Source organism: Musca domestica, unplaced genomic scaffold (assembly GCF_030504385.1).
Source record: "Musca domestica strain aabys unplaced genomic scaffold, Musca_domestica.polishedcontigs.V.1.1 20, whole genome shotgun sequence".
Classification (NCBI taxonomy): Eukaryota; Metazoa; Arthropoda; class Insecta; order Diptera; family Muscidae; genus Musca; species Musca domestica.
The window spans coordinates 6,284,531-6,307,926 of NW_026712250.1; the positions used below are offsets into that span (position 1 = coordinate 6,284,531).

At 28.0% G+C, this 23,396-nt stretch overlaps 1 protein-coding gene across 1 annotated transcript in view; it reads right to left on the reverse strand.

The window, feature by feature from the left end:
* Positions 1-264: 264 nt before the first annotated feature.
* The window catches only part of LOC101895044 (uncharacterized), a 116,065-nt gene continuing 92,933 nt past the window's right edge, over positions 265-23,396 (reverse strand). Inside the window, exons 3-8 of the mRNA XM_059122547.1 lie at positions 3,064-4,243; positions 1,689-1,864; positions 1,353-1,626; positions 978-1,272; positions 790-908; positions 265-670 (exon numbers count right to left, since the gene is read on the reverse strand). Of these exons, the coding sequence (XP_058978530.1) occupies positions 519-670; positions 790-908; positions 978-1,272; positions 1,353-1,626; positions 1,689-1,864; positions 3,064-4,243 (2,196 nt within the window). The 3' untranslated portion in view covers positions 265-518. The remainder of the gene's footprint in view (positions 671-789; positions 909-977; positions 1,273-1,352; positions 1,627-1,688; positions 1,865-3,063; positions 4,244-23,396) is intronic.

Genomic DNA, 23,396 nt, shown 5'->3' on the forward strand with positions numbered 1-23,396 from the left:
TTTTTAATAGATAATAAATAGATAGCCGAAAGCTTTTGAGCTTTTTTTCATGCTGCAGCCAACAAAGCTTTCTAACTAGGATTTTTTAGTTTTATAAAATAATTTGTTTTTTTCTTGCATCGCATAGGCTTAAGTTTTAGGTTTCGGTTTTTTTTTTCCAAACCTTTTGCTGGTTTTATAATAAAATTTATAAAAAAGCTTACTTAACTAGACATAATTTTTTTGTTTTCCAAAAAACCAAGTATTTTTTTCTAATTTTTTTACTCAGTTTTTTGTTGTTGTTGTTGTTATTTTTTGTTCTTTAAACACTAATTACCGTAATATTTAGGATTTTTCGTATTTTTGCATTTTTCACGTTTGCATGTGTGTTTGTTTGTGTCTGTGTGATTGCTTGGTTATGCGTGTGTGTGTGTGTCTGTATGGGTGATTGATTATTGCTGTGTTGTTGTCATTAGTTTTACTTTCACTAGGTGGTGGTTGGTTGATTGGTGTTGTTGTAATTGTTGTTGTTGTTGGTCTTATGCTACAATTTTATGGGGTTGCATCCATTTTTTCATATAGTACACAAACAAGGTGGAAATATACAATAAGATCATGAGAGCACAGGTTACGGCCAAGGCCAAGACGGAAGTTTTAGTGGGGCAGGGTTCAATGATAGTGACAGTCTTATCTATAAATAAATAAAAAAAAAATGGAAAAAAGGAATAGAAAATGTTTTTTTTTTTTTTTTTTTGGTTATTAGCATAGGGTCCTTTGAGAGGGTTACCCCGGGTGGCTCTCAATTCATACCTTTAGCAAAGTCTGTGCTGGGATCGGATTTGAAGAATTCACGTTTCTCATCACCAAAGTCCAAGACCAAAATCTCCTGGGAAATGTTCATGTCCTCATCGGCTTCCTTGGTTTCATTGCTGGTGGGGCAAAGAAAATCGAAAAAAAATTATAAAAAATTCTAAAAACCATCTACAAATCCTCCTCACCTCTCCACGGAACGACGACGTCTTCTGCCCAAGCTCTCAAACGATTCCATGTTCCATTCGCACACGGCCGGCTCACAGGGACCCAGGCAGTATTTCACATTACACTGGAAGATGACACCATAGCTTTCGGTAAATCTAAAGGCCTCATAGGTGGACTGCAGGGCATTGCCATCGGCCGTGAAGCCGGGGAAGATTGTGGGATCGGTGGGACAGCCATCATCATCAATGATTTTAAAGCTGGTGCGGGCATCCTTGGCCATGGCCACACAGGAACGGGCAAAAATGCCATAGGGAGCTTTAACGACAAAAAAATTCGAAAAAAAATTAATATCCTCCCCTTTAAATAAAACCCATCCCCCCTCCCCCTTCACTTACTGTCTTCTGGAATCTCAATACGGAAGTTCAAACGATCACCAATGCGCACTGTCTCCACCTCACGTTGACGGGTATCCAAAATACGAATTCTTGGTGGTGGAGCCTCAGGCGAGGAATTGATATGGATCATTTCCGGATCACGGATGGGCATCATACCGAAGGTAATGTTCTTGGAGCTCATGTCATACGTACACTTGACTTTGTAGATTTTATCGGCCTTGGTCATGACCACGCTGTGGTGTTGCAGGACCACGGTATTGGAGTAGACACCGGTCTAAAATTTTCAAAAATTATTTGAAAGGGTTCCCTTTTCTTAATTTTGAATTCCGAACTTACCACACTCTGTGTATTACAATCCTGGCCAGCCATGGTCAAATCCAAGCGGAAGGAATCCGAATTGATGACATCAATGTTACAGGTCTCGGAACGGCCCAAAGCATAGATACGGCCATTGAAGGGTTTGTTGGTGCGGACCTGGACAGCAATGCGGGTATCCTTGCAGTGGACGGAGACTAAAGAGGAGCAAAAAAAATCAAATTAAAAAATTGTAAAAAAAAATAAAAAATCGCCGATCTCGGGGCAAAATTTTTCGGCGACTTCAGGTTCGCAAGGTTTTTTCGATAGAAAAAGAAAATCGCCGACCCTGGGGTCGCCAGTTTTTTCTATAGAAAAAAATTCGCCGTCCTCAGGGTCGCAAGTTTTTTCTATAGAAAAAAAATTCGCCGACCACATGTTCGCAAGATTTTTCCTATATGAAAAAATTCACCGACCCTAGGGTCGCAAGTTTTTTCGATAGAAAAAAATTCACCGACCACAGGGTCGCAAGTTTTTTCTATAGAAAAAAATTCACCGACCACAGGGCGCAAGTTTTTTCTATAGAAAAAAATTCACCGACCACAGGGCGCAAGTTTTTTCTATAGAAAAAAATTCAGCGACCACAGGGTCGCAAGTTTTTTCGATAGAAAAAAATTCGCCGACCACAGGGTCGCAAGTTTTTTCGATAGAAAAAAATTCGCCGACCACAGGGTCGCAAGTTTTTTCGATAGAAAAAAATTCGCCGACCACAGGGTCGCAAGTTTTTTCGATAGAAAAAAATTCGCCGACCACAGGGTCGCAAGTTTTTTCGATAGAAAAAAATTCGCCGACCACAGGGTCGCAAGTTTTTTCGATAGAAAAAAATTCGCCGACCACAGGGTCGCAAGTTTTTTCGATAGAAAAAAATTCGCCGACCACAGGGTCGCAAGTTTTTTCGATAGAAAAAAATTCGCCGACCACAGGGTCGCAATTTTTTTCGATAGAAAGAAATTCGCCGACCACAGGGTCGCAAGTTTTTTCGATAGAAAGAAATTCGCCGACCACAGGGTCGTAAGTTTTTTCGATAGAAAAAAATTCACCGCCCTTAGGGTCGTAAGTTTTTTCAATAAAAAAAATCGCTGAACTCAGGGTTGCAAGTTTTTCCGATAGAAAAAATTTCGCCGAACCTAGGTTTTAAATTTTTTCATTAGAAAAAAATCGCCGACTTCAGGGTCGTAAGTTTTTTCGATAGAAAAAAGTTTCAGAACTCAGGCTCCAAGTTTTTTTTCGATAGAAAAAAATTCTCCGATTTTTTAAGGTCCACCACAATTCTGTAGAAAAAAAGTCATGGACCTCATGGTGTTTATTTTTGTTTAAAAATTTGAGTTTCTGGGCCCCTCTTCCCCCTTCTACTCACCATCATAACAGGTACCGGTCTTATCGCAGTTCACATCATTCCTGGTAATATTCAAGGTAGGATCTTCCTCAACTCCCAACAAAGGTGCCTGTTGATCCAATTGATCCAAGGGTCCGGGACTTGTGGAAATAGACGAAGCAGCCGATTTATCGCAAATATTTTCAAAATATTGACCAATTGGTTCGCCATGATCGATCAAGGGACGTTCATGATTCAAATAGGTTGAGGGTCCGTCGGGCAGAGTCTTGTGATCCAAGTGGTATAGGCGGCAGTTGTATTGGGCTCCCTGGGGCTGACCGAGATACAAAAAGGAACGGCACAAAAATTCCGATTCAATTTCACAGGCCAGGCGACAGGCTGATTCCGAGGTGACTTGCAATTCCTTGTCGGTGTAGTAGTGGAGGCCAACATATTGGGCCACCTTTTCTTCCGAAACACCCACACGGGCATTGGCAAAGGATCGGGTGGATTTACAGGCCTGTTGGGGTTTCAAACATAAATTCTCAAAATAATCCGTGCCCTGGGCATCGGCCAATTGTACAAATTGTCCACCACTACGTCTGTCCGCATCGGAGAGAACACATTTCATGCTGTTGTAATCGTATTCCACAGAGCGGCACACAAAACGTTTCTCATTCAAACAGGCCGAGAGACAAGCTTCCTTGGTGCTGGTATAGATGAGGGCATTGTCATTGCCACGAATGACCTTGTTGGGTACACGCTCGAAGGACCATGGCCGATGGCAGACATTTTCACTGCGCAGTTGCAGTTTGACCATGTAGTACATGTTGGCCGAACGCTGAGGAGCAGCCGAGGGATTGTGGGCCGAGGAATCATTTTGCAGTTGGCAGTGAGTCTCCTGCGACGGAGACAGGGGATTGACGACAAAACTAAAGGCAGCAGCTTGACAGTCGGCCTCTTCGCGACACCATCCCTGACATTCGTAGAGTGAGAGGTTCTTAACGCTGTAGTAGGTGGTGCCGGCAAAATCATAATCTGTGAGCTTTTCAAAAGCCATGCGGCCAGCGGCAGGTGAGGGTAGGGCTACGAGCAGGAGGCATGTGGCTATGACAATACTGGTAGTGGTACTGGTGCTGAGACTCATGATGTTGCTGGTGATTCTGTGGCGGTGATCTTTCTTTTGTTGGTGATTATGATGTTTGGAAGAATTCAGTCGCATCTAAAAGTGAGAGAGGGAGAGAAGAGGGAATTGTGATTAGAAGAGAGTTTTTATTTTGAGAGAATAATAATGATATAGAAATTCAAATGAGATACAGAGAGAGACAAGAGAGAGATGGGAGTTTAATAGAAGAGAATAATAATAAAATAACAAATTAAATAAAGAGCTCTCTCTCTATGAGATAATTTTCTCTTTTCTAAGAGAAACACATATTTTAATATTTTTTTAATTTTTTTGATTTTTTTTTAACATTTTATTTTTTTTAATTTTTTTTCCTTTTTCATTCGAAGTCTAATTTTTTACACTTTAACCGTTTCTCAAATGAAATAGAGAGAGATGGAAGTTTAACAGAAGAGAATAAAAATATGGGAATTACAAAAAGAGAGAATATGAGATAATTTTCTCTTTTCTAAGAGAGACACATATTTTAAGATTTTTTTGACATTTAATGAGATAATTTTCTCTTTTCTAAGAGAAACACATATTTTAAGATTTTTTTTTTTGACATTTTATGAGATAGTTTTCTCTTTTATAAGAGAAACACATATTTTAATCCTTTTTTTTATTTATTTTTGATTTTTTTGATTTGTTTTTGATTTTTATTTTTGTAATTTTTTAATTCTTTTTTTTCATTCGAAGTCTAATTTTGTTACACTTTAACCGTTTCTCAAATGTAATAGAGAGAGAGATGGAAGTTTAACAGAAGAGAATAATAATATGGGAATTACATAAAGAGAGAATATGAGATAATTTTCTCTTTTCTAAGAGAGATATACATTTTAGGATTTTTAAACATTTTTTGTCGATTTTTTGGACAATTTTTGTGAATATTTTATTTCCTATTTGTTTTTTATTTTATTTTTTAAATTCAATTTATTTTTCATTCGAATTCCAATTTTTTTACTCTCTCTCTCTCAAATGATAGACAGACAGAGATGGAAGTTGAACAGAAGAGAATAATAATATAGGAATTACATAAAGAGAGAGTATGGGATAATTTCCTCTTTTCTAAGAGAAACATACATTTTAGATCTTTATTTTTTTTTATTTTTTGAAGTTTTTTTTTGGATTTATTTTTTATTTTTTTTTGATTTGATATTTTCCTACTTTTTTCAATTTCTATTAATTATTTACTCCAAGTCTAATATTTTTCTCTTCACCCCTTAACCGTTTTTCGCCTACATTTTTCTTTGATCTTTACTCCCATTACATTTAACAAAATTCTATTTAAATACAATAGGAAAAAAATCGCATTTCAATCACAAGAAAATTGAAAAAAAAAATTAGCTTTCGAACTCAAGCATAAACTATTTTATGCTACAGTAATTTTTACAGATAACCAGAGCTCATTTCAATATGGCAAAACGGGCGAGAGGCAATAAATGTACGCCTAAGTGTCTAATTTTTTTTTTTAAAACAATTCTAGGAAAAAGTCATCATCATAATCATTATATGAAAATACACACAAACTCACAAAAATCTGTGTATCTATGTCTGTTATAAGCTATCCGCGGCTGATTGTTTTACATTTATGTAGAGCTTGTAATTTGATAAGCTTTAGATGGGAACGGGTTACAATTTTGTTACGCTATTCTTGCGTATAATTGCCGGCATTTTGTTGAACATAATAAGGGCAATGATATAGGAGGAGGAATGATATATGTATACATATATGAAGAAAATAACATTATAATAATATCTTATGAAAATGATCGGCTACATATTCAAATGTAAGAAATAAATCCCATTGCAAACTGAAGAAAATAAAAAAAATCTGAAAAAATGTGTCCGAAAAGAAAATATTATTCTAATAATTCTGACAAAAACTATTGTAATTTACCTCTAAATTGTAAAAATAGGTCTGAAAAATCATGTCTCAAAAGAAAGACTGGTCTATAGAATATTTTTTATTTTTATTTTTTTCAATATTTTCAATAATTTGTTTTCGTTCTTAATCTAAAAATATTTTAATTCCGACAAAAACTCTATTTTCCCTTGAAATTGTGAGAAATAAGGAATTAACCCTCTAAAAATACAAAAGACTTAAGAAACATACTCGATTTTGTTAAATGCCGAGTTCTAAAGAGAAACTGTGATTTTAGAAGAGATTTCTCATTGAAATGAGTCGAGCTGCTCATTAGAACGGTTATTCTCATCTCACAGTAACGGCAAGGGCAATATGAGTTTTACTCTCAATTAGACTTAAGTAACAAACTTGATGATAGTCCATTTGTTTTCATTTGTTATTTATGTGTGTTCTCATCTCACCATTAAAGAGGGAGTTCAAATAAAATATATCTCTCAGAGACAGAGAGGAAGGAGAGGAAGAATTAAGAGAATTTACAAATATTAGTTTAAAACAGAGCTATGCGAAATCGTATGAAGATATTGTTAAAGAGAAAATTAAAATGTAATATTTTAATGATATTTAAAATTTATTTCAACATTTTTAAAGATGAATGCTGTCTAAAAATGTTTTTAAAAGCAAAATTTATTAAATAATTAATTGAGTAATACATCGGCAAATTTTTTCGAAGAAGCTGAAGCAAATTTTCTTGAAATGTCTCTATAATTATTTTAATTTATTTGAAATTTATTAGAGATCTTTGGATTCCATCCAGAATCATTGGTGTAGAAAATGGATCATATCGATCCACTTTTTGTAATAGCTCCCCATGGAAGGATAACTGCAAAATCAAGATTTATTTTCGTTTTTGCCATGTTTTTCATTCAATGTTTTAAAAGTCCGCTTAAATGTTAATCCGAAAATTTTCAAAAGTGTGGAAATTGATTTTCAAAAAAAAAAAAAAAAAATAATAATAATAATAATAATAATAATAATAATAATAATAATAATAATAATAATAATAATAATAATAATAATAATAATAATAATAATAATAATAATAATAGTAATAATAATAATAATAATAATAATAATAATAATAATAATAATAATAATAATAATAATAATAATAATAATAATAATAATAATAATAATAATAAAATAATAATAATATTAATAAAATTAATAATAATAATAATAATAATAATAATAATAATAATAATAATAATAATAATAATAATAATAATAATAATAATAATAATAATAATAATAATAATATAATAATAATAATAATTAATAAAAAAAATAAAAGTATATATTTAAATCAATATATATATATATATATATATATATATATATATATATATATATATATATATATTCGTGGATATATCTTGACAATTTTTTAAATATTAAAACAATTTTATACACTCTTAAATTTAAGTTTTTGTTGCCTCCTATATTTTCCTTTGAATATTTGCAAAATTTATAACCTCTACTTCAAATATTTTCCTTGTTATTTGCAATTGACCCCTTTGTCTGAACTCTCAAGTGTCAAGATATTCCATTGTTCTGCTCCAAAGGCCACGGATACTGAAGTTGTTCTCTTCCTCATGTTCTTGTTGCAACAACTACTGACCACAATTGTGAGCAGCTCGCAAGAGGGCAAAAAATCTAGCAAAAGTTCAAAAAGAAAATATTGCCGGAAGGCTAGCAAAATGACAGTGATATGAACAGCAAGCAAAGCAATGCTATGATGATGAAGTAGGAAAAAATGCTGGACATTTGTTTTTTTTACATTTTCTTCGTTTGACCATCTGATGGTTCCGCAAGACTTTTACTTGGCTGCAATTTGCCAAGTGAGATAGGGATGCAGAAACACAAACACAGACATACATGGAGGGAAACAAAGTTACAATGGCATTGTATGCTATTGTTTGTTGTCATTGTTGTTGGCAAAGAAAAAAAATAATAATAGACAATGTTGCGGTTTAAACAGTTTTCTTTTTGTAACGGAACAAAAACTGATTTTTTATGCCCCAAAAACAATGGTTTTATGATTTTATATTTTTTTTTATTAAAAAAAATTAAAATACATTTTTTCTAGAAAAAAATATTTTTCAATAATTTTTTAAAAAATAAATGGAAATATTTATTTTAAAATATATTTTTTTTAATAAAAATTGTTTTTTAGTATTTGTATGCCTTTTCTCACATCAAACTAAATGAGAATGAGTTGCTTTCCTTAAAAAAATATTTTTTAAAAAATCCACGTCTTTAATTTTCTTTGAAAAATATTTTTTTAAAAATCCACGTCTTTAATTTTCTTTGAAAAATATTTTTTTAAAAATCCACGTCTTTAATTTTCTTTGAAAAATATTTTTTAAAAAATCCACGTCTTTAATTTTCTTTGAAAAATATTTTTTTAAAAATCCACGTCTTTAATTTTCTTTGAAAAATATTTTTTAAAAATCCACGTCTTTAATTTTCTTTGAAAAATATTTTTTTAAAAAATCCACGTCTTTAATTTTCTTTGAAAAATATTTTTTTAAAAATCCACGTCTTTAATTTTCTTTGAAAAATATTTTTTAAAAAATCCACGTCTTTAATTTTCTTTGAAAAATATTTTTTTAAAAAATCCACGTCTTTAATTTTCTTTGAAAAATATTTTTTTAAAAATCCACGTCTTTAATTTTCTTTGAAAAATATTTTTTAAAAAATCCACGTCTTTAATTTTCTTTGAAAAATATTTTTTTAAAAAATCCAAGTCTTTAATTTTCTTTGAAAAATATTTTTTAAAAAATCCACGTCTTTAATTTTCTTTGAAAAATATTTTTTTAAAAATCCACGTCTTTAATTTTCTTTGAAAAATATTTTTTAAAAAATCCACGTCTTTAATTTTCTTTGAAAAATATTTTTTTAAAAAATCCACGTCTTTAATTTTCTTTGAAAAATATTTTTTAAAAAATCCACGTCTTTAATTTTCTTTGAAAAATATTTTTTAAAAAATCCACGTCTTTAATTTTCTTTGAAAAATATTTTTTAAAAAATCCACGTCTTTAATTTTCTTTGAAAAATATTTTTTAAAAAATCCACGTCTTTAATTTTCTTTGAAAAATATTTTTTAAAAAACTCACGTCTTTAATTTTCTTTGAAAAATATTTTTTAAAAAATCCACGTCTTTAATTTTCTTTGAAAAAAATTTTTAAAAAAATCCACGTCTTTAATTTTCTTTGAAAAATATTTTTTTAAAAATCCACGTCTTTAATTTTCTTTGAAAAATATTTTTTAAAAAATCCACGTCTTTAATTTTCTTTGAAAAATATTTTTTAAAAAATCCACGTCTTTAATTTTCTTTGAAAAATATTTTTTAAAAAATCCACGTCTTTAATTTTCTTTGAAAAATATTTTTTAAAAAATCCACGTCTTTAATTTTCTTTGAAAAATATTTTTTAAAGAATCCACGTCTCTAATATATTTAAAAAAAATGTTTTTAAAAAATCCATGTCATTGAATTTCTTTCAAGAAATATTTTTTTAAATTTCCATGTCATTGATTTTCTTCAAAAAATAATTTTTTCTGATTTTTATGCACAAAAAACAAAGCCTAAATGGTTTTATAAATTTGTTTTTAATAAAAATATTTTCTGATCATTTTTAAAAAATAAATGAATTTAAAAAAAATACTAATTTTTTTAGAGATATATTTTTTTAAAATATTATTTTTTTAATAAAAATTGGTTTTTTAGTATTTGTATGCCCTTTTCTCACATCAAACTAAATGAGAGAGCCATGGAGTTTCTCTTTATCAAATGCTTCAGAAGAAAAAAAGTTTGTTTCCTAAGTCTTTTGATTACTTCTCATCAAATGATAGCTGTAATAATTCTTTTGTTCTCTTTGCTCTCAATTACAGTTGTTTGATACTGTTTCTCAACCAAATGAAAGAGAAATATTGCTCTTCCTCTCTTAGCATTACTTCTCATCAAATGATAGCTGTAAAAATTCCCTTATTCTCTTTGCTCTCAATTACAGTTGTTTGATACTATTTCTCCACGAAATGAAAGGGAAAATATTTCTCTTCCTTTCTTAGCATTGCATTTCCAATAACAAAAGACTTAAGCAACAAACTTGCAATAAATTTTAAATGGCAATTGAATGTTTTTCAAAGAAATCCAACTATTTTTAAAACTCACATCCTCTTTCCTTTGTTTCCTTAACTATGACTTAAATTTTTTCCTGCTAACCATTTAACCAATACAATTGCAAATGCTTCAATGTTTTATTTGCCAAGCATTACAGCTCCTCTCAATAATATATATTAAGGATAATTTGTTTTAATGTTATGACTTTAGATATTTACAGCCTATTATGGTATTGTTAAGTTTTAGTTCAACATTTTTCATGGCCTTGTGTTGCTTGAGGAGGCTGGAGGAATTCCTGTTTGTCAAACCCTAAGGGCAATTTTATTTTTCTGCTGGGTTGTAAACTTTATATAAATAGAGAGAGCGAGCGAGTGAAGAAATACCTTAATACATTAATTAAATTCTGGCAGTTGGCTTACATTGCGGAAATATTTCCGAACAGTGGAAGGTCTTTTAAAATAAAAAAAAAATATTTCAAGAGGACAAATTGAAAGCGTCTGATTTTTTCGGTATCTTTTTTTTGAAAATAATTTTTAATTTTTGAAAAATAAAAACTTCTTTAAAATATTTTCCTTTTCTTTCTTAAATCCCTCACAAATCCAATTTCTAATTGGATTTATTTTTAGAAGAAGAAAAAAGATCCAATTCTATTACCATAAATACATATTTCGCCTTGTTATCTCCCAGCTTCTTATTAATTGGTATGCTTTTGATGTCAGCAGACATTTGTTAAATGCCGCTTGCTGTGTCTAGCTTCATTATTTTCAGATTTCTGCATCTATTTATAAAGTGTAGTTCGTTGTTGGTGCTGCTGCCATGATTCCTGCATAGGTTCGTTGGACCTTTTCCTGGCCGCCTAAGACCATTTCTAGCTGTCATCATCACCTATCTGTGGTGGTCGTAGGTTTGCTCTTCCCCAACCCCCCTTACACAACTCAAATGCAACATGCATTCAGATGTCAGTTTGGTTTTAAAGATGTTAAACAAAACTGGTGGTTGTGATAAAAGGCAACGATGTCTGCGAAGACGAAGAGGAAAAAATTCTTTTGGCCAATGCCGTTGGTTCGTTTTTTTTTTGCTGTCTTGTAGTCTTTATATATAATTTATTGTATTTATAGTTTTAAGTAGTTGTCAGGTTTCCAGATTCTTGGTTACAAAACAACAGGTGTTAAATGACTTGATTGCAACACATAATTAGTATTAGAAATGAATAATGTCTTTGGATTTTTTATCGGGAAAAACAGATCTGAGGTGGCGAAAGGCAGAAGGAAATGGCATAAGAAGAATTTTTATTGTCTATTAATTATTTGGGAAAAATTAAAAAATATTATTAATAATAATAACAATATAATATTAATAATATATTAAAAATATTTCTTTCGATTAAAAAAAAAAAAACAAAAACAAAACAAAAAAAATTAAAAGAAATATCCAGGGTTTAGTTCTTTTCAAAAAGTATTTTCCTGTTTTTTTTTTTTTAAAGAGATATCCAAGGTTTAATATTTTTTAAAATATATTTTTCAAGGCCATGACATTGATTTTATTCAAAAATATTTTAAAAAAAATCCAAGTCATCTTTGACAAAAAATATTTAAAAGAAAATCCACGTCATCTTTGAAAAAAATATTTTTTAACAAATCCACTTAACTGATTTTATTTAAAATTATTTATTAAAAAAACCGCGTCACGAGTTTATTACGTAAACATTTTTTTTTAAATCTACGTCATTGAATTTATTAAAAAAACATTTTTGTAGAAATCCACGTCTTTAATTTTCTTTAAAAATTATTTTTTAAAAAATTCAAATATTTAATTTTTTTTGAAAAATATTTTTTTAAAAAATATTAATATTTAATTTTCTTTGAAAAATATTTTTTTTTTTAAATCCACGTCACTTATTTTCTTGAAAAAATATTTTTGTAAAAATCCACTTCTTTAATTTTCTTTAAAACATATTTTTTAAAAAATTCAAGTCTTTAATTTTTTTGAAAAATATTTTTTTTAAAAATATTATTATTTCATTTTCTTTGAAAAATATTCTTTTTAAATCCACGTCTTTGAATTTCTTCAACAAAATATTATTTAAAAAATTCACATCTTTGAATTTCTTAGAAAAATATTTTTTTAAATATCCACGTCATTGAATTTCTTCAAGAAATATTTTTTTAAATATCCACGTCATTGAATTTCTTCAAGAAATATTTTTTTAAATATTCACGTCATTGACTTTCTTCAAGAAATATTTTTTTAAATATCCACGTCATTGAATTTCTTCAAGAAATATTTTTTTAAAAAATCCACGTCACTGATTTTCTTGAAAAAAATATTTTTTTAAAAATTCAAGCCTCTTTTTTTCTTTGAAAAATATTTTTTAAAAAAATCCACGTCATTGAATTTTTTTAAAAAATATTTTTTTAAAAAATCCACGTCATAGATTTTCTTGAAAAATATTTTTTTAAAAAATCCACGTCACTGATATTTTTGAAAAAATATTTTTTTTAAAAAAATCCACATCACTAATTTTCTTGAAAATTTTCTTGAAAAAATATTTAATTTTCTTTGAAAATATTTTTTAAAAACTTTTAAAATATTTTTAAAAAATCCCAGTTTTTAATTTTCTTTGAAAAATATTTTTTAAAAAATCCACGTCTTACATTTTTTTGAAAAATATTTTTTAAAAAATCTACGTCATTGAATTTCTTCAAGAAATATTTTTTAAAAAATCCACGTCATTGAATTTCTTCAAGAAATATTTTTTTAAAAAATCCACGATACTGATTTTCTTGAAAAAATATTTTTTAAAAAATCCACGTCATTGAATTTCTTCAAGAAATATTTTTTAAAAAATCCACGTCATTGAATTTCTTCAAGAAATATTTTTTAAAAAATCCACGATACTGATTTTCTTGAAAAAATATTTTTTAAAAAATCCACGTCATAGAATTTTTAAAAAAAAAAATATTTCAAAAAAACCGTTCATGATTTTCTTGAAAAATTTTTTTTTTAAAATTTTATGATTTTTTTGAAAAAGTATTTTTTTAAAAAAACCAACTACAGATTTTTTTGAAAAAATATTCTTTTAAAAATCCACGTTATTGAATTTCTTTGAAAAATATATTTTTTTTTAAATCCATGTCATTGAATTTCTTCAAAAAAATAATTTTTAAAAAATACACGTCGTTGATTTGTTTGAAAAAATATTTTTTAAAAAGTTCAATCATTGATTTTATTAAAAAAAAAATATTTTTTAAAAACCTTCATAAGAGAATTTCTTTGAATAATATTTTTTAATAATTCCAATTCAGTGATTTTCTTCAGAAATTAAAAAAAAAATATTTTTTGCCTTTTTTATTTAACGTTCCTTCAAATTGCCACAATTAATCAAAAGACTTAAGACACAAACCTTTGAAAAACACTTTGCCACTCCTTCTCTCTCAATATCTCTCAGTGTGCCATTTTTCTCTTTGAAATTGTAACTCATGTTCAAAAGACTTAAGAAACGAACATCGTGTAATAAGTATTTTCAATTATCATGAGAGTATTATATTGAGAGAGGTGAGAGATGGGAGAGATTTGCAATCAAATTAAACAAAAGACACAAGAAACATACAGGGCTGTTATTATAATTGAGAAGAAGAGAAAGTATTTATGATTTTCGCAAACAAAAGACTTAGGAAACAAACTTTTATGGAGTTTAAATAAGCCAATTTCTGTAGGAGAAAAAATTGTATTTGTAAACATTAAATTAAGTGGAATTTTTCATAAGTTTTTCAAGATAAGTTATAAGCTTCCCATTTTTAAAGTCAGCTTTAAACCTGGACTTTTTAAAAATATATATTTTTTAATGGACATACAACCGTGAATTTTTTTAACAGTTTTTTTTATGGTAGATGTGACATACAACCCTTAATGTATAATAAATATATTTTTGTAGACTGAATTGTGGATTTTGAAAATATTTTTCAAAGTAAATATTTAAAAAATATTTCAAAATATGCAAGAATTTGAAATTTTCAAATTTTCTCTTTCTACTTCTAAATATTTATTTTGGATTTTTTTTTAAATTTTTTATATTTCAAAATATGGAAGAGTTTGAAATTTTAAAATTTTCTTTTTCTCCCTTTAAATATTTTTTTAAGATTTTTTTAATTTTTTTATTGCATTGCCTGAAAATCATTTTAAAAATGTAAACAATTTTAATTTATTTCTTTATATTTTTTTCTAAATTAAATATTGTCCTATCATCACGATTGCATGTTTCCTACTTGTTTTTGTTCTTTGATTATTATTGCTTCCCGCTCCTGGACCATCTGGACCATTAATTATAACACTGTACACCAGTTCACAACAGAATTACATTAATTGCCCACACAGTGGCATCACAGATCAAAATAGGTTTTCGTTTCGATTCCCCCCCATCATCAAAGTGGGGAGCTGGCCATGCACATTCGACATGCCATGCAACAAGGATGGTAACCATAATTTTGGTGGCACAGCTGTGGCCAATGCAATTCGTTTGGCAAGTGCTGCGCGCTGCTTCTATTAAACGCAGCATGCAGTAAATTAATTGTAGGATGTTACCCGGTGTGAGATCATTCTGGCGACAAGAAAACAACACGGCCAACACCATTACAAACAAGAGCTCGAGAGAGAGAGCAAGATGTGAAAATGATGAGGCAATGGCCTGTGAGAATTTATTAAATGACAGATCGGCGAGTTGGGGGCAAAAAATATAAATAAAAATAAAAAATGGAATGGTATAGCATTTTAGAAATCTAAAATTTATGAAGAATCATAATAAATATAAAAAAATAAACTTTCACATAACAACAAAAAATATGAAATTAAAACAAAGTTCTATGGGCAAAACGTGACCATTGAAAATCATAAGACTTAAGTTACAAACTTCATTTATTTATCACTTTTTTTAAATCTTTTAAAAATAGAAGCTCTTTGAAATTGTATACGAACCAAAAAAAATCCCATAAATTTCTGCAGCAATTGCCGGAGTATAATTCAAAGGAAATTCACTTAACTCGAAATGCTCAGCAATTAACATAGCTCAGGTGTGTTACGAAAAATCTTCAAGCCGATAAACAGCGCAGATAGATAGAGTTACAATAATCATCAGTTTTAGCTTTGAAATCTAACTGGTCACATTCGAGCCTAGAGTCTATGGACAAATGGTCATCTCTCGTTTGCTTTTCTGGATCACCTCCTTTGGCCACAATAACAAACGATACATTGTTCCAAGACACCAGTTGCATTGCATTGCAATGAAAACTGTAAACTATGTTCAGTTGTTGTTAGCTGTTTTGTTATAAAGTGAGCAGCCACAAATCCAATTTTAACCTGTTTTTCTTCCTTTTACCCCTTTGTCCATAGCCTCGCAGTGCAATCATACAAACATATGTGTAACATAAATATGATTTTAATGCCTGTGCCAGAAGTATCTCTTACTTAGATGGCCATAAATGGTTATCTACATGGCTGCTGCCGTTGTTGCTTTGCCTCTTACATTTTCATTCACGACAATTGATTGCTTGCAATCAATAATCAATAAAAATGATTGCCTGACTTTGGTAGTGAATGGCACAACATTCACATACACATACATATATATATGCTAATAACAGTTAGCCATCTATGATTATTTGCAATTTATTTCATTCTCAAAAAAAAAAGAGAAACCAAAAAAATATTGTTCTTGGTTTGAAATTTTAATTGAGGGGGATTGTTAAAAGAAAGAACGAAGAATCGAGAATTATTTTTAGTTACAATTCGAAGATGAAATGATACAAATCGAAGTGCTAAAATAACATGTTAGCATTGCAAGAAGTGATAAATAGGTTGAGAGTCCTTAAATTAGCACCCAAGACAATATTTAATTTGGGTTTTGGAAACACTAGCAATCATGCAAAATAAACCAACAATAATAAAAAAATACTAGGCTAAAAATAATATTTCATCACAGAATTTTTTTATTTTTTGAAAAGTCATAATTCTCTTCTTAGGCAATGATTTTCAACAAAATTCCCTTTAAAAAATTAATTTAAAGCCTATTTTAAATTAAAATGACTCTTAAAACGCAAGAAAAGTTTGTTTCCTAACTCTTTTGTTTGTTGACATCAGAAATACTTTCTCTCTTTAGGTCAATTATAAAAGCAGCCATGTATGTCTCTTAAGTCTTTCATTTAATTGCATTGTACATATCTCTCGGCTATCTCAAGATCATAACAATGCCAATTACTGTCGCTGTTCGTTTCTTAAGTCTTTTGGTCATGCATTACATTACCAAAGAGAAACACGACACACTGTGAAATATTGAGAGAGAGAAGGGGTGGCAGAGTGTTGTTCAACGGTTCGTTAATAACTCTTGTGTCTTAAGTCTTTTGATTTTTTGAGGCAATTTAAATGAGAAATTATTTTTTTAAATGAAGCTATGATTTATAAAAATTTAAAAAAATATTATAAAAAATAATTTTGTTTTAAATAATATTATTAGGATATAATATTTAGTTGCTATTTTTTTAATTTAAAAATTGACAAAACAAAAATATGTTATTATAAATATTTTTTTAATATATTTGGAATAAAATTTCTATTTTTTTAAAACACTCATTTAATAAGAAATTTCTTTTTAATAAATTCATAATTTATAAAAATTAAAAAAATAATTAAAAATATATATATTTTTTTAATATTTTTAGAAAAAAATTTGAAGTTTCTTTAATTTAAAAAAATAGTTTAAAAAAATATTATAAAAAATAACTTTGTTTTAAATAATTTTATTAGGATAAAATATTTAGTTGCTATTTTTTTAATATAAAAATTGACAAAACAAAAAAAAATTTATTATAAATATTTTTTTTATATATTTGGAATATAATTTCTATTTTTTAATTTAAAACACTCATTTAATAAGTTTTTTTTTTTTGATAAATTCATAATTTATAAAAAAAAAAATAATTAACGAAATTATTTTTTTTAATGTTTTTAGAACAAAATTTCAAGTTTTTTTTAATTCAAAAAAATTGTTTGAAGAGATATCAATTTATGAAAATTAAAAAAACAACCTTTTTATAAATAATATAATTTAAAAAAAAAAACATTATCATAAATAATTTTGTTTGAAATGATATTATTGGGATATAATTTTTTGTTAAATTTTTTTAAAATGAAAAAAAGTGAAAAAGCAACAATAATTATATAATAATAATTATATATATAATATTTTTTTATGTTTTTAGAAAATAATTTCTATTCTTTTTTTTTAAATTTGTTTAATGAGAAATTATTTTTTAAATGAAGTCTTAATTTTTAAACTTTTAATTTTTTTTTTAAAATAGATTTTTTTAGATTTTATTTTTATGAATTAAAAAAATGACAAAACAAAAATAATTAAATATATATTTTTTAAATATTTTTAGAATATCATTTCTATTTTTTAATTTAAAAAATACTTTTAGTGAGAAATTTTTTTTTAAATGTAACCATAATTTTAAAAAAATTAAAAAAAATATTAAAAATATTCTTTTAAATATTTTAAGAATATTATTTCTATTTTTATTTAAAAAAAATCGTTTAATGAGATTTTTTTAAGAAACCGCAATTTTTAAATATTGAAATTAAAATTATTAAAACTATTTTTTTTTTATTTTAAGGATTTGAATTTCAGTTTTAGTTTTTTTGTAATTAAAAAAATTAATGAAGAAAATATTAAAAATATTTTTTTAAAGAAATTAGAAATATATTTTTTTAAATATTTTTAGAATATCATTTCTCTTTTCTTTAATTTAAAAAAATACTTTTATTGAGAAATTATTTTTTAAATGTAGCCATAATTTTAAAAAATTTAAATAAAATATTAAAAATATTTTTTTAATATTATTTCTATTTTTATTTAAAAAAAATCGTTTAATGACTTTTTTTTAAGAAACCATAATTTTTAAAAATTGAAATATTTTATTAAAAATATTTTTTTTTTATGATTTATGTGTTTGTTTTCTCTTTCGAGCTTAATGATCTGAAATTTGCAGTGAAAAGGAAAGCCAGATAGACACTATCACACACTCACCACTATGCGACGCGTTTCGCCGTTGGTTAAGCGGCTCATCAGGCATATTTGGTGTGGATGATGGCTTACAAGGGCCGTTCTCTGGAAAGTAGTATATATTTCGAACTTATTGCAAATTTTTTTTTTAATTTTAAGGATTTTCATTTCAGTATTAATTTTTTATATAAAAAAATATTTATATTAAAAAAATTATTGAAAAAATATTAAAAATATTTTTTTAACAGTTTTAGGAGATTATTTTTAGTTTTTTTTTTTTTAAATTTAAAAAATGCCAAACCAACGCCCTGTACCATTTTCCTTACTTCCTCTATTTCTTGAAATAACATGAATTTTATTTTTTGGGTTGGTCCATCATTGAACACTTGCCGTTGTCGTATCGAGATTTCAATGCCTTCAAATAATTGCATGTAACAACAATATTTTCGATTTAATTAAACATGAACCGAAATAACAAGACAAGCGTTTAGACAAAGACATTTAGGGCTGGCTTTTGAAGAAGACGACGAAGGAACAACAAAAAAAAAAAAAAAATAAAAAAAATAAAATCAATAAAAAATAACTATGGGTGTAGACACAATTGATTTCTTACATGTGCGGACATGATTAAGTGGATAACAATAAATCTGAATGGGCTGGAGATTTGTTTCCGGGGGAGTAGTAAAAGAAAAAAATGGATAAAACTTAAAATCTGACTATAGGCGTCCCCAGGGTCAAAATGATATGAGAAAAATTATTGAAGATTTGGAAACGAAAATCGGTCAAAAATGAGAAGAATTTTTTAGTTTTGAAAATTCAGCAGTGAGAAAATTATTGAAGATTCGGAAACGAAAATATGCCAAATATTAGCAGTAGATTTTTTTTGGAAATCTCTATTCACTAAGGTTTTCCTTAGGAAATGGGAGTTTTTTAATGATTTTCGGTAAAAAATCGAAATTTAGCAAAGTTTTTGAACCAAAAATATCATCTAAATTTTTCTCAAGAAAAAATACAGCTTTTTATGGAAAAATTCTATTCAGCAAAATTTTTCCTTCAGAAAAAATTAATTCAACAAAGATTTGTTTACACAAAAAAAAAATCCTATCTAACAATTTTTTTTCATATTTTTGCTACCAAATTTCACTTTCCAGCCCCTGCGTCCAACGTCATAATAAAAAAATTTAATTGAATTAGTAAAAAGCTAAGCAGCTCAAAGTCTGTCTTTCGTTTTGATGATCATCATCAACAAAAGCTTCTTCATGCCATTTTTATGCTACTCAAAATTGTTGAAAAAGAAACCGACAGCGGTCTTTGAAATTGTTGACGGCGGGTATAATGATGATGATGATGTGTTAATTTCAAAGGGGCCGAACAGAAAACGTCGAAGACAAATGAGGAAACACAGGTAATGCTGTTAACAAATTTGTTACAGTTATTACAAACAGAGCTGAAAATAATTTCAAAATAATTTTTTAAAAAAATCATAGACAGTGAAGCAAGACTGTTGCCTTTCTCAAAAAACACAAAAAAAAAATCCTGAAAATTACTGTCGAAGACTGTTGTTTAATTAAGGAATCGAAAAATAAGAACCAAAATTATAAAAATAAAACACAGATTTTTTCAATTGACCTTAAGCCAAAATAAAGTTATTAAAAAGCCGATATTGAAAATTTTTATTGAAAAAATGGTTGTTTAATTAAGGTTTCCCAAAAGAAAATCTTTAAAAAATGCACAGTTTTGCCTACACAAAATATTTTTAATACCTTAACGGCCGTATGTTCTTGATAACAATTTAAAATATTTACCAAAAAAATCTCTTAAAAAAATTGGTAAATCCATTAAAAATATAAAGGTCCACTCTTAAAGCTGGATTTTGAAAATGAAAATATTCCAAAAATTCTACTGAATTTAATTTTGAAAACCTGGATTTTTTCTTTAAAGAAAATGGCTATTTTAAAACTCTAGAAAAGTTTGTTTCCTAAGTCTTCTGTTTCGTTGAAATCATAAAAATGCGATCTCTTTAAGCGAATTATAATGATAACACTCGTGTATGTGTCTTAAGTCTTTCATTTCATTCCATTGTGCATCGCTCTCTCTACTCCCAGCTCTCTCTTAATATCATAACAATGCTACATACTTTCGCTGTTCGTTGCTTAAGTCTTTTGGTCATGACTTACATTTCCAAAGAGAAACACGACACACAATGAGATATTGTGAGAGAGAGAGAGAGAAGGAGTGGCAGAGAGTTGTTCAATGGATTGTTAATAACGCTTGTGTCTTAAGTCTTTTGATTTTTTGAGGCAATTTAAAGCGAATTAAGTAAGGAAATGCTAAGAAATATTTTTTTTCGAAAGAAAATTAAATTTGTGTATTTTTAATCTTTAAAAAAAAAATTGATAAAATTTTTTTTGGAAAAAAATTAAAAAAAAATATGAATTTTTTTTTTCAATTTCAATGCTAAAAAATAATTTTTCTTGAAAGGAAATTAAATTTGTGTATTTTTAATCTCAAAAAAAATTAAAAAAAAGGATTGATAAAAATTTTTTTGAAAAAAAATTTAAAAAAATGTATGATTTTTTTTTTTAATTTTAATCCTAAGAAATAATTTTTTTTCGAAAGAAAATTAAATTTGTGTATTTTTAATCTCTTAAAAAAATTTAAAAAAAATGATAAATTTTTTTTTTGAAAAAAATTTTATGATTTTTTTTTTTAATTTTAATCCTAAGAAATAATTTTTTTTTCGAAAGGAAATTAAATTTGTGTATTTTTAATATCTTAAAAAAATTTAAAAAAAAAATTCATAAATTTTTTTTTTCGAAAAAATTTAAAAAAAAAATTATGATTTTTTTTTCAATTTCAATGCTAAGAAATAATTTTTTTTTTCGAAAGGAAATTAAATTTGTGTATTTTAATCTCTTAAGAAAATTTAAAAAAAAAATATGATTTTTTTTCAATTTTAATCCTAAGAAATAATTTTTTTTCGAAAGGAAATTAAACTTGTGTATTTTTTTAATCTCTTAAAAAAAAATTAATAAAAAAAAATTTTTGAAAAAAATTTTATGAATTATTTTTTCAAAATTTTTTATTACCTCGATTTTCTTAATTTCCCCTCGATTTTCTTACAAAATTAGAAAAATTTTCCCAAAACTTGTTAACAGCTTTCCACATCTTAAACTACTCCAATGATAGGAAGAGGGAGAGAGAGAGCACTTGAGGTCAGCAAAAAAAATTCCCGAAACATAAAATAACAGCCACCCACTCCTTGGCTTGGTCCAAAGGCCAGGCCGGGCCAGCCAGCCAGAACAACTGTATCGTTGTGATAGAAACCGGAAATTGATTGCATAACAGGCCAAGGAGCCTCCAGGAAAAAAATACCATTCAACGATTTGGATAATCAAACAATGAATGCAAAGGCAAAGCTATCGTTGATGTTGACGATGATCATCATCTGCATCTTGATGGTGGCCATGGACATAGCTCAAGGTTGTGTAGAATATAACCATAATTTTTTTTTGCTGCTGCAATGCAAAATGTTAAAGGCTTTCACCTTTGGATTCTAGGCACTCTTTCACTCCCCCTCTCTTCTCTCCTCTCCCCTTTCTCTTTTTTTCTTCTTCAGTTTGAAGAATGAAACGATTTATTTTTTTCCTCAACCCAAACAGCTTGAAATGATGTTTGTGAAATGTACACTAAACTGCGTTGAAATTTGCTCATTTATCTTCCTGGCTGAATGGCTGGCCATGGCTGTTAGACAGGCATGTTAGCAACTGGGCCAACCATCATGGACTCGGGGAAACTAGAATCCCAGTTAGAAAAAAGTGGCATAACGTAAATTTGAAAGCATTTCTGCTGATTTGCAATGTGATATGAGGAACAAGAAGAAGAAGATGAAGATGAAGAAGAAGAAAAGAAATTCCTTGGCTTTACAAGCGTTTACATTTAAAACAGCATGTGGTTGTTGGCTGGCTAGATGGCTGGTGGTTTACTGGTTTCCAAGCCAAATGATTGCGAAAACAAGATTTTCTTTAACTGCCTGGCCTGGCCTGGCCAAGTTAAATAAATCTAAAATAATCGATTATTTTCTAAGCGAACCAAGCATCCAAGTCTTAGAGAGCGATACCAGGATTCTTTGAAAGCCAATAGAAAGCAAAGGTGTGCCTCAACCATCACCGGCCGAGAGATGTAGCCAGCTCAGATAATTGCAGAGTTATGGGCCATTGTTAGCTTAATTTTTGTTTAGACATTACCAATAAAATGTTTGAAATTTATATTATTGGCCGATTGGTGGAAGCAGGTGGAAGGCAGTCAGCCATCCAGTCGCTATAAACTGATATCGAAGGAAAAAAATAAAAAGGCCCAAAGAATTGACACAAAACACATTGTAAATTGTCGAAAACCGACAAGAAATCCAATAGCCATTATAACAGGCCAAGATTTATTTTCAAGGCAATAATAAGAGAACAAAAAAATACAAACGACTTAGGCAACGAACACAGAATAATTGAAATTGCCATATAACAGTTACATTGCTCAGAGAAACATCAATTATGGAGGGAGAGAGAGAGGGAAAGAGGAAGGAGAAATTTTTATTAGTTGGAAATAATGTTAACCCAAAACCAAAGACTTAAGAAACGAACAGGAATTGTAATAAGAGTAATTTCACCTAATAGAGAGAGAGTGGGAGAGCAAAAAATAAAGAGAAAAAATTTAAAATATTAATTAAATAAAAAACTAACAGAAATTTGAGTTGATTTCATAGAAAATATTCACTCAATTCTATTTTTCTCAAAAAAAAAAAAAAAAAAAACACGAAAATATATTTTCCTTGGTAAAATAAAACAAAAGACTTAAGCAACGAACCTGAAATAATTGAAATTGCCATATAACAGTTACATTGCTCAGAGAAATATGCATTACTTAGGGAGAGAGAGAGAGAGAGAGAGAGGGAAAGAGGAAGGAAAAATTTTTATTAGTTGGAAATAATGTTAACCCAAAACCAAAGACTTAAAAAACGAACAGTTATGGTAATAAGAGTAATTCCATTCATAATATAGAGAGAGGGAGAGCAAACAATAAAGAGAAAAAAATTTAAAATATTAATTAAATAAAAACT